Source organism: Perognathus longimembris, chromosome 9 (assembly GCF_023159225.1).
Source record: "Perognathus longimembris pacificus isolate PPM17 chromosome 9, ASM2315922v1, whole genome shotgun sequence".
Classification (NCBI taxonomy): Eukaryota; Metazoa; Chordata; class Mammalia; order Rodentia; family Heteromyidae; genus Perognathus; species Perognathus longimembris.
The window spans coordinates 67,819,781-67,832,218 of NC_063169.1; the positions used below are offsets into that span (position 1 = coordinate 67,819,781).

Sequence of the window (12,438 nt, forward strand, 5' to 3'; positions counted from 1 at the left end):
CCCTGGAACTTAAGCAGCTTCTCTGTCACGTCATGGAAAGCGTTGGCTTTGCACCTCTTTGCTCTGGTTGCTCCCTGCAGTAGCTGTCCATTACGTCCAGGGCAGGACGGGGCAGGGCCATGGGGTTCACCCGCAGAGGATTTGTCAGCAGGCTCCATGGCTGTGTTGTGTTTTCTTGTAGACAGTACACTGTGCGCTATCGAGAAAAGGGGGAATCAGCCAGGTGGGACTACAAGCAAATCGCCCACCGACGTGTGTTGATCGAAAACCTGATTCCAGACACCGTGTACGAGTTTGCAGTCCGTATTTCCCAGGGGGAAAGAGAGGGCAAGTGGAGCACGTCCGTCTTCCAAAGAACGCCAGAGTCGGGTCTGTATTTGGGCTGGGCTGGTGGGGTTCCAGTCTGGGAATCACTCCTGCAATGCAGCTTAAGAAGTGAGCAGTGACCAAGGCTAGCATAAGTGCTTTTAAAAAAAAAATCACATGAAACCTGGATTTTGGTAGTATTTCTTAGTATATTTTTTTTATTTTCCTGGCAGTACTAAGATTTAAGCCTTCATCTTGCCAAGCAGCCTCTCGACTAGTTTGAGCCACACTCCAGCTCTTTCTTGGTTTAGTGATGTTTTTGAGTAGTCTTGGGTTTTGCCCTAGTTGATCTAGGCTGTGATTCTCCTATATATGTGTTTGCTTTTACCTCCCATGTAGCCCGAGATACAAATATGTTTTACCATGCCCACCATTTGATTGGCCAAGACTGGGTCTCCCTGGACTTCCCTCCTGGGTTTTCTGAGATCCACAGAATCCTCTGGATCTCTCTGCTGCTCCCCCATCCCCCAGCAGCTAGGATTAGAGTTAGGTAGGCATGAAAAGAAATTAAACTTTTAAGATGATAAATACATGCAGAGGAGTTGGGGACCTTGTCTTGTGTCCATGTTTATCCTTCTGCTGGACTTTTGCTATCTTGTGGATCTGACATGTGGATCCATTGGGACTCGGGGGGTAGATATGCAAGTCTTTGTCATATATGGGGGTCCTTGTGGTGAATTACATATGTCTCAAAGCCAGAAGCCATCTATTTCTTTCCTGGGGCTGAAGTTCTATCTGCGTCTGGGGAGATTTTTCTTTGTAGCCAGGGCTGTGATGTCGTATACATTGTGTCCTTACAAGCTGTAGTGAAATTTCTTAGTAGTGGATTTCTTATTCATAATCTTTATCTATTTCATTACTTAGTCATGAGGAGAAATCCTGGATTCCTAAAGGCCTTTCCCTAGCTCTGTCTAGACTCCCTGCCTAAACGGGCAGAAGTGACATCCATCACTCTCCTCCTCAAAGAGCAAGTGCAAAATTTGCTCTCTGGCGCTATCCAGTGAAGACAGGGGCTCTCCGGTGGCCAGTGCAGGCTCTGGGCCTGCGTGCCTGTGCCGGCCAGGCTGCCCACGAGAGCACCGTAAAACGTTCCACTCCTGGTCGCCTTGCAGCTCCCACCACAGCTCCCGAAAACTTGAACGTCTGGCCAGTCAGCGGCAAGCCTACCGTGGTCAAGGCATCCTGGGACCCACTGCCCGAGACAGAGGGCCGAGTGAAAGGTAGGCGCCCCCTGCGTAAGCCCTCCATGGTACCCACTGTGATGCCCCCTGCTCTGTACACAGCTCAGGTGTCCGGGGAGGACGTGCTAAGTGCAGGGCCCGGGCCTCTCGGGCGGGGTTTTCATTGTCTGAGACGCAGGTGCTCTCATCTCCAGGGATGCTCTGAATGACATGGTTGAACCGCGCCTTCACCATCCTAGCTTCAGGCTCTGAGCTTTTCAGTGTGCCAGGAAAGATCGGGGAACTAGAAGTCAGCGGGAACCCCACGGGGCCGTAAATACCTTTAATGAGACCATAAATACTTTTAATGGGCTTGAGACACTCAAGTAATAATAATTTCCAGAAAATGGATTTATTTCCTGTTTGTCATCTGTATTTATTTACTGAGGTTGAAGAAAGCATAACGCTAAAGTAGTAAAGAATATCAGAGCTTTCAAGGAATAAAAATATCATAGTCTTCACAACTAGTTAAATTAAAGCAGTCTATTGAGAACACTAAATAAACCCAGAAATCTTTTCACTGCAATGTAAAAGCATTCCAGTAACTTTCAGAAGTCTGAAGACATCCTGAGGAGTCAGATCATTCCTATACAAAAACCCTCTTGGAGTAAGAAAATAATGAAGACTGAGTATTCTTTTATTGTTATTAGGGATTGACAGACAACTTTAGTCTAATGCATCCAGGACAGTTTGTATAAGCTTCAAGAAATCTAGAACATCACTGCCAGTCTCCTTTGAAAATTTCTTAACTGGAAATATCAATGAACGGTTTTTGTTTTTGCATTGACACTGCTCCTCTTGCTTGTCACCCCCCCCCCCCCCCCCGCTGGAATGAGTCAGAAGCCAAGGAAGAGAAGAAAGACGTAGTCGGTCCTTTTAGAGAGTTATTGCGATGACAGTCTGAGCATTGGCTACTGGGGCTGTCAATGGAATAAAGGCTTTCTTTTAGCTGATGATAGTTTTAGTCTTAAAAAAGACAGTTATTACTGCTCTAGTCCATGTATCACCTACTCCTGATTTGGCCTTTTTCTTGCCTACATCTTAGTTTGTATTTATAGCTCTTTGCTAAAAGGAGCTCCTAATCACCAAGTAAATATTTCTAGAAATAACGAGAGCTACTGAGTATTTTTTAAAAGACCTTTTTGAAAGTATTGGGGTTTGGACTCAAGCAAATGCTCTACTTCCTGAGCCATTCCCCAAGCCCTTTTGACTTTTAATTATGTTTCAGAGTCTCACTTTTACACAAAACTAGCTCCGAACTTCAGCTTTTGTACCCATTTCTCTTACATAGTCTGGGTTACAGGTGTGTACCCTCACATCCCGACTTGCTCAGTTAAGAGGGTTTTCACTAATGCTTTACCTGGGCTGGCCTTGAACCTCAGTCCTCCTGATCCCTGCCTTCCAGCTAGCAGAGATTACAGGCATAAGGCACCACACCCAGCAAATTGAGTTTCCATACATGAAAACGCATATGTCCTATCTCTGCTTAGTTTTCACAAAGGTATAGTAGTGGGCTGAAACATAATTTGTTGGGGCATTTTCCACACATAAGAAATATAAAACATAGTAGAAGAGTACATGCTTTACATGGTTGAATACTTTTTCCAGATGAATAGAATCCCTTAAAAAATCAGAATTACACACTTAGAGAATGGGTTCTCTCAGTTCTTACTTTTGACCACCACAAATGACTAGCTCACTCATTTTTCCATGAGAAAAGAACGTTTTGTTTTGTGGATAAATGCTGCAAGACCATTTGGTAGAAAGTTTTAAGATTAATGTTCTTTTGAAAGATTGGAAGTTAAAATAAGAGAGCCCTCATCTTCCTTCTAATTGGTTGATTTCTCTGTGATTCTCTGTGGTTATTTTCTAAAATAAGTTGTTCTCTTACTGAGTTGCTAAGCTTTGCAAATCTTGGGTTCTCTGAGAGGAAAATAAGAGGGATAGTTTTTAGTTGAGGGCTAAAATGATGCTTTAAAATATGACTATTACAGTATTTCTACGCAATTGAAGAGGAATTTTAATTCCCTGGACTGAATTTTCTATGGTTTTTGAAATTCAAGGAAATAATATACTTATAGGTAGGGCTAGTTAAATGTGGAAACCTTGGAGATCACATAAGTATATTGCGTAGCAACTTTACAGTTTTCTATATATGTGGTGCTGAGGAATTGAACCCAGGGCTTCATGTATATGAGGCGAGCACTCTACCACTAGGCCATATTCCCAGCCCACTACAGTTTTAAATTCTGTTGAATATCAGGTGCTGGTGGCTCATGACTATACTCCTAGCTACTGAGGAGGCTGAGATCTGAGGGTTTGAAGCCAGCCCAGGCAAGTAAAGTCCATGAGACTCTTTTAATTAGCTAGCACAAAAGGGGAGGTGTGGCTCAAGTGGTAGGCACAATACTTGACCAAAAAACCAAAAAAACAGGGCTGGGGATATAGCCTAGTGGCAAGAGTGCCTGCCTCGGATACACGAGGCCCTAGGTTCGATTCACCAGCACCACACATACAGAAAACGGCCAGAAGCGGCGCTGTGGCTCAAGTGGCAGAGTGCTAGCCTTGAGCGGGAAGAAGCCAGGGACAGTGCTCAGGCCCTGAGTCCAAGGCCCAGGACTGGCCAAAAAAAAAAAACACCAAAAAAACAAATGAGAACATAAGGCCCTGTATTCAAGCCTTCAGCAACTGCACACACACACACACACACACACACACACACACACACACACGCACGCACATGCACACACATAATTTTGTGAAACATCCTTATCAACATTGTGGAGTAAGAACTTTTATAATTCTTACAAAAGTGAAATTATATTCCAAATAAATATTTTCTTCTGGCTCAGTTTGCTAATAGAAAGAACTAAGCCTCATAAACTGAAGCTCTTGAAGATGTGAGCGTTTATTTAAAATCAATTCTTAGATATTGTCTTTTTGTCTATAAATATGTGTACGTATTTTTGTGGATTATCTAAAGAGTGGCCTCCTGGGTTTCATATGCTTAAGCATCTTAAAACAGCAAATTGCCTGTCCATGACCTTTGAAGCCTGTCTGGTGTCTGAATGAGAGAGTTCACCTCTGCCCTTCCTGCTCCAGGTGTGGACTTGGCGCGCCCTGCTAGTGTGTTTCATTTTTGTGTTGCGAGTTCTAATTCATGTTGCCCATCCAGTCTGTCTGCTGGGCCCAGGACTGTTTTCCATTCCCTCCTTCCAACCTTCTGCCAAATCATTTCAGAATACATTCTTTCCTACGCCCCGGCTCTCAAGCCGTTCGGAGCCAAGTCTCTCACCTACCCTGGACACACTACCTCCGCCCTGGTGGACGGTCTGCAGCCTGGGGAACGCTATCTGTTCAAAATCCGGGCTACCAACAGGAGAGGTCCCGGGCCGCACTCCAAAGCCTTCATTGTCGCTATCCCAACAAGTAAGCGCTGCATCCGTGGCTGTGTCTCCCAACTCTCTCCATTTGTCGTGTGTTTTGTGTGACTTTGAATCCTGCTCTTTGGTTTAAAGCTTCTTGGCGGGTGAGTTCCTGGGACCCAGTTTCCGTACTGGTTCCTAAGGTGTGTCTGTGATGCTTTTAGGAATTGATCTTCCCAAAGACTACAACTGCTAGTGTGAGTCATGAGTCATCATTCCAGGACTATGGATATGCTTGTTCTGCCATGACTTATATCAAAGTGTAATGACGGGGGAGGTGTTAAGTTTAATTAATAGGGAGAGAGCATTTTTACCCATGCACTGGGACTTTTTTTTTAAACTTTTTACATTTTTATTCCATTATTTTGGAGTATAACTCTACTCAGAAGAATTTCCAGTTGTCTGGTTTATATGGTATCAAAACCAACCATGGAGATGGCTGTTTGGGGACTGTGTCTTCTCTCCTGCTTCTCCATATTTTTTTTTCCAGCAATAAGGAGCTCTACACCCACTCTATGTGCTGTGAGGGCCCCCACCAATGCTGCAGTGGGAAACAGATTTGTCCTGGAGGAATCCGTTGAAGACATGGAATTCGCTCCCTCTGGCCCCCATTGCTGTGTGGCCCCTCCCCCCAACAGCCTTCCTTCCCCAGTCAATTCTGCGCTCCAGCCAAGGCAGATTTCATAGACTATTTGCCTATACCAGGGGTCTTCTCATTGTAAGCCTTATTTTGGAACCGCAAATGTATCTGTTATGGAAGGAATTTCAGGCATGGGGGAAGCAAGTAAAAACGTGTTGGAGTAAACCTGAGCCCCAATAACTGGCATACACATATACATATGTAACTATAAGGGGCCTAAATCCTTTATTGAAGGATGGTGAAGGCAAAAAGGGGAATACGTATCATTTGCCTTTTTCATTTCATAAAATTATTCTGTCCATTTTCTCTACTAAAGATGATGTTTGGTAGAGCACCATTCATCATGCAAAAGAGAAAGAACAGCTATAATGCATTTTAAAAATACTATTTTTTTTTTTTAGCTCCCAACATAAGATTTTGTACTTACCCCAAAGCCAATGACTTCATCACTGTTCCAGATTTCAGGAAACTGGTCCTAGGACCTTTAAGTATGCCAAGACCCCAAAGGAGCTCACGCTTCATACATAAAAGAGTAGAATTGGAATAGCACCTAGGCACATTGGAATAGCACTATGCACATTCCCTCGTACCCATTAAATGATCCCATTAAATGATCGCTAGTTCCTTTGCAGTGTCAAAGGCACTGGAAACGCCATGTCAGTGATTGTCTTTCGGTGTGATTTGGGGGAAGGAGCCAGAGAACAGATACAGGTGCAGTTCACCCCCATCTGCTGGGCTGTGTTTCCTCCTTAAAGCAAACCTTCCTAGAGGCCTGCTACTGTAATTGCGGGCGTGTTTCCAGGGCGTCATGAAGACTGATGGACCACCTGGGTGTCATTTTACTCTCTCACCCCTCTCTCTGAGTCGGTTTCTTTCTTTCTTTAATGCTGGCTCTCCTGCCACCTCTGTTGCAGCCGCTGCCAGCAAGCTGGCTGCCCAGCAGGACAGGGACAAGGCCTGGAAGTCCGAGGAGCCGCGGCCTCCCGCCTCTCCCCCGCGGACCAACGCCAAGGACCCCCTCCTCGACGTGAAGAGCAGGATCCTGGCCGGTGGCGGGGCGCCCAGGAGCCCCAAGAAGGCCGGAGAGGCGGACCTGCAGTCCACGGAGGTCACGGACGAGGAGGAGGAGGAGGAGGACCCGCGCCCCTTCCCCGCGGAGGCCCGAGACCCGAGGCGGCGACCGGGCCCCGGGGGCCCTGCGCGGACCCCAGCCCGGGCGCGCCCGCAGGTGCAGCCCCGGAAGGAGGGCGTGGACTCGCGGGGCCCCGCCCCGCCCCCCTCCCCGCACCCCAGCGCGACCACGGACGACGAGGATGGCGACGACGGGGCGGCCCGGGAGGGGAAGCGCGAGGAGGAGCGCGCGGCCGCTTCCCACCGCCCCAAGGCCGCCTCTCCCCGGAGCCCCCATGCGGCCCGGCCCGCGCTGCCCCCCGGCCGCCCGGCCGCCCCCCACTTCCCCAGAGACAGGAGCCCCGCGCGCGGGCCCCGGCCTGCGCCCCACGGGCGCCCCACGCCGGAGGGGGAGGAGGAGGAGGAGGGGGAGGAGGTCCCGCCGTCCAGGCTTTCTCCACCCCGCAGGGGGTCCTCCAGCCCGCCCCCGGGGGCCGCGCTCGCCCGGGGCTGGAAGGGCGGCCCCAGCCCCCACGGGCCCGCTCGGACCCCCTCGGGCCAGGCGCGGACGGAGGCCCCCGACGGGGAGGACGCGCGCCCCGAGGACTCCAGCCCGCCCAGGAGCAAGCCCTTCCCGGCCAAGGGCAGGATGCCGGCCGGGCCCGGCGGCGGCTGGGGCCCCCCACCCGCCCCGGGGGCCCCCCGAGTCGCCTCCGGTACCCACGGCGGCGAGCAGGACGAGAAGCCGCTGTGGGCCACCACGGCCAGCGGCCAGGCGTCCCCCTCCTCCGGGCAGCCCGTGTCGGGGGGCCGGGACCCCCTAGGGAGGAGCCCCCCGCGAGGAGCCAGCCCGCAGCCCCCCCCGGGGGCCCCGGTCCCCAGGAGGCTGGCCCCGGGCCGGCTCCCGGAAAGGCCGCCCCGCCTGCCCGCGCCCCTCCGCCCGCAGCCCCCCGTGCCCGCCGCGCCCGCTCGGGCCGCCCCGCACGGGGACGCGGGCCGGTCGCTCTCGCAGCCCCAGCTCGCGCTGGCCCACGCGGGGCGTCTGCACCCCACGTCCTCGGGGGGCGACGGCGGCCCCTGGGCCCCCCGGAGCCGGGGCCGGGACTCCTCCTCGGCGAGCAGCTCGGAGGACAGCAGCCGGGACGAGGAGGACGCGGCCCCGGCCCGCCCCGAGCCGCGCCCGGCGGCCGCAGGCAGCAGGGACCCCGCGCCCCGGCCGCAGCCCGGCGCCCGCGTGGCCGGCAAGGCCGCGAGCCACGCGCCGCCGTCCAAGCGTCCCCTGCCGTCCAGATCCCAGCAGTCGGTCTCCACCGACGAGGACGAGGACGAGGAGGACCGGGACGGGCTTTGGAAGGGCGCAAGGCAGGAGCACCCCCTGGCGCCCTCCAGCCCCCGGGGGGGCGGCCCGCGCGCCGAGGGCGAGGCTGGCACCGCGCACGAGGAGGACGCCCCTCCCGGAAAGCGAGCCCCGCCTCCGGGCAGCCCCCCGAGGGCCTCCCCGTCCCCCGGCACCCCCGCCACGCCAGGCCCCCCGGCCAGCCCGCGATCCCGGCCGCCGCCCCCCACCCGCGCCCCGGCCGGCCCGGCGTCCACCACGCCCATGCTGTCCCTGCGCCAGCGGATGCAGCGCCGGTTCCGCACGCCCGTCGCCCGCCCGCCCGCCAGGCTCGCCATGGCGCAAGGTAAGCGCCCTTGGCCCCGGCTCGCGGTCCGTTCTGGGTAGGCCGGTGCTCAGCCTTGAACTCCAGACTTGCACGCTGCCCCTTGGCTTCTCCGCTCGAATAGCCTTCCCTATTTTTCCCCCTTTGAAACAGGGTCTCGGTATGTCGCCTGTGCTCGCTTTGACTTCCTGAGTCTCCTGGCTCGGGCTTCCAAGGGCTGGGATTACCGGTGTGCACTACCAGGTTGAGCTAAAAAATTAAGGAGTTCTGAGTGCTGGTGGTTCACGCCTGTAATCCCAGCTACTCAGGAGTCTGAGATCTGAGGATCATGGTTCTAAACCAGCCTGGGGAGTGAGGTACACAAGACTCTTATCTCCAATTAAGCATCAAGAAAGCTGGAAGTAGAATTATGAGTCAAGTGGCAGAGAGCTAGCCTTGAACAAAAAAGACCCAATAAGAGCCCTGAGCTCAAGCCCCAGAACCAACACACAATACACAATTCCACTTGAGCCACAACTCCCCTTCTGGCTTTGTGCTAGTTATCGGGAGGTGAGGGTCTCATGGACTTTCCTGCCTGGGCCGTCTTGGTAACTGAGATCCTCCAGAGCTCAGCCTCCTGAGCAGCTAGGGGTAGACATGAGCCACCTGCACCCAGCCATTTGCTAACCTGAAGAACAGAGAAGGTGATCTTGTGATGAGCTTCATGCCGGCTCTCCTGGTAACCAGAGCTCTTAGGCTGCCGCCTGCCTCACTCCTGGTGAGACCTCAGGCCCACTGTTCTCAAGAAGAGACGGTGTGGGCCCCCCAAGTCAGCAGACAAAACCCAGGGCGGCTTCTGTGCTTCTCCCCGTGCCATCTCTAGAGTTGAGCCACCTTCAGAGAAAGAGACTGCGCTGCACCTTCACAGAGGGCAACTGAGGGTGGGCGCCAGAGAGCCCACCCCAGCTCTTCTGCTTGAGGGAATAGCAGGAGGACCCTGAGAGCTACGTATGGGCTTGTCCTAATCATCCTGTGCCCTCTGAGTGGCTACAATTCATTGAGAGCCACCAAGGCCAGAAGCTCTAGGAAGAAATTTCACTTAGGTGTCACGTCCGCACTCTCCCGGTCTTGTCAGAAAATGGACTGTGCTGTACTTTGGTAACCATTCTTGTCATGTGAGGTCACATGTGTGACTATTGTCACCTGCCACATAGGAGCTGTGAGTTTAAAATGCTTTTTTGTGTTTGAAATGCTGTTATAACTTAGAGTTCCGTATGAAGCCAATGGGTCAGAAATACTGAGTTTGCTGGGCTTTATTATTTGTGTGTTGGTTGTTGCACTATCTAGGTTATAATGGCAGACGGAATGTGGAAGAAAATGTCTCTTCTGGCAGTAATGGGAAACCGAATGGACAAAGAATTATCAATGGCCCTCAAGGAACCAAGTGGGTAGGGTAAACTTCTTTAGACATTCTGGTTGTTCACGTGCTGTTGGGAAAGACCTCATAGGCACTAGCTGGGTGCTGATAGCCCACCACCCCCCTAATCCTACCTATTCCGGAGGCTGAGATCTGTTCAAAGCCAGTCCAGGCAGGAAAGTCCCTGAGACCCTTATCTCTAATCTTATCTCCAATTAACCACCCAAAAGTTAGAAGTGGAGGTGTTGCTCAAGTGGTGGAGCACCAGTCTTATCAAAAAAGTAAGGGACAGCACCCAAGCCCTGAGTTCAAGCCCCAGTACCAGCACGTACACACACATGAAAGCAAGCAAACAAAAACAAAACCAAACAGGAAAACTTGTGGACACAGTGTACCAATGAATGAAGTAGCCTTCCCTATTTTTTCCCTTTGAAACAGGGTCTTGGTATGTAGCCTGTGTTGGCTTTGACTTCTTGAGTCTCCTGACTCAGGCTTCCAAGTGCTGGGATTACCGGTATGCACTGCCAGGTTGAGCTCAAAGTTTAGGAGTTCAGAGTGCTGGTGGTTCACGCCTGTAATCCCAGCTACTCAGGAGTCTGAGATCTGAGGATCATGGTTCTAAACCAGCCTTGGGAGTGAGGTACACAAGACTCCTATCTCCAATTAAGCATCAAGAAAGCTGGAAGTGGAATTATGAGTCAAGTGGCAGAGAGATAGCCTTGAACAAAAAAAGACTCAAGAAGAGCACCCAGGCCCTGAGCTCAAGCCCCAGAACCAACGCACAAAAATAAAGAAATAAAACTAAGAGTTCAGGAAAGGAAAAGGAACCCATTTCTACTAGGAACCTTTCATGCATTAAGTCAACATGATATCCACTGTGCTTCAGAAACATTCTTATTCTTTTTCTTCTCTATTTGTGATTGTTTCTACATGAAGATACTTGAATATAGTTTCTGTCAGTGTTTAGAAAATCTTGGATTTGCCTGAGTAACCACTTTGTTTCTCACGCAGCTGATAGATTAGGACTGTTGAGCCTCTTTTCCTTTTTTTTTTCTTTTCTTTTCTGGCCAGTCCTGGGCTTTGAACTCAGGGCCTTAGCACTGTCCCTGGCTTCTTTTTGCTCAAGGCTAGCACTCTGCCGCTTGAGCCACAGCGCCCCTTCTGGCCGTTTTCTGTATATGTGGTGCTGGGGAATTGAACCCAGGGCTTTATGTATACAAGGCAAGCGCTCTTGCCACTAGGCCATATCCCCAGCCCCCTCTTTTCCTTTTTTTGTTTTGACTGATAGGAAATTAAACAAATGTGTGATCTGGTCACAGGGGTCACACGAGGCCTGAAGAATGGGCTCTTGAATGTGCTATGTTTTCCCTGCCTTCTCAGCTGCATTGATTTCTCATTCTTAGTTTTCTCTATGATTAAGCGTTTTTTTCTTCTACTTGTCTCATCTCATTTGTAAAAAGGAAGCAGGGTTAAAACAAACAACCCTAAATCAAATAGGTAATTTAAATCAGTTTAGTTTTGCAATCATTGAATACTTGGTTGAATAAAATTAAAAACTATGGACTGATACTTTATGTCTACCAAGAAACTTTTAAAAACTTCTTCTGGGGTTAAAATAAATGTTTAGGGGATTTTTATGGGTTGAAAATAAGGAATAGAATGTAATGTTCAAGAAATCATATTCTTTGAAAGAGTAAAAAAGAATTCATTGTGGAATTCCCAGTCAAAACCTTTCATTTGTAATGAAATGTTCAGGAATTCAAGGTTTTTGTGAAAATTTTAATCCTAGATGATCACATGTTACATTGTGTCATTTTTTTTCAAAAGAATAGAAATTTATAATAAACAGTGCAAATTAGACCATACCATCACTGAAAGCAGTTTTGAATGAAAACAGAATGGAGTGGATTTTTTTTTAATTTTCTTTTTTTTTTTTTGCCAGTCCTGGGGCTTGAACTCAAGGTCTGAGCACTGTCCCTGGCTTCTTTTTGCTCAAGGCTAGCACTCTGCCACTTGAGCCACAGCGCCACCTCTGGCTGTTTTCTATATATGTGGTGCTGGGGAATTGAACCTAGGGCTTCATGTATAGGAGGCAAGCACTCTTGCCACTAGGCCATATTCTCTCAGCCCCTGGAGTAGATTTGGAAAGTTGGATTTAAATAAATCAATCTTATTTTTAGTGACCAAAATGACATCCAATAAAGTGGCCTGTTTATGGGATTTCCTCTCTGACATGGTGATGTGGAGGGCTAGGTCTCAAATATCGTCAGCCTGGGGTCACTGGTGGGCTGGTCCAGTCCATGCCTAAGGTAGGACTTGCCCTTTGTGTGTCTGACAAGAGGCCTGGTGGTGTGAGGGTAGAGAGGAGAATGGCAGCCCAACAACAGGCTTGAGGACACAACAGTGCAGAATGTGAGTTTATTCCTTCACAGAGATGTTAATTCTTCCACATTTTTACAGTGTCTTAGCCTATAACACTTTTGCCATGCATTCTATCCTAAGCCATATAATTGTAAATTAAATTTTAATGTAAGTTTTAATATAAGCAGTACAGTGGCAACGTTTTATGTTTTAAGCACAAGGAATATGTGTTCATAGCAAGAAGTTAAAGTAATTTAGA

At 50.0% G+C, this 12,438-nt stretch overlaps 1 protein-coding gene across 1 annotated transcript in view; it reads left to right on the forward strand.

The window, feature by feature from the left end:
• The window catches only part of Fndc1 (fibronectin type III domain containing 1), a 64,755-nt gene that overhangs the window by 17,991 nt on the left and 34,326 nt on the right, over positions 1-12,438 (forward strand). The window contains 7 exon segments of the mRNA XM_048354558.1: positions 182-369; positions 1,479-1,586; positions 4,827-5,015; positions 6,566-7,625; positions 7,628-7,694; positions 7,735-8,443; positions 9,749-9,849. Coding sequence (XP_048210515.1) covers positions 182-369; positions 1,479-1,586; positions 4,827-5,015; positions 6,566-7,625; positions 7,628-7,694; positions 7,735-8,443; positions 9,749-9,849 — 2,422 coding nt within the window.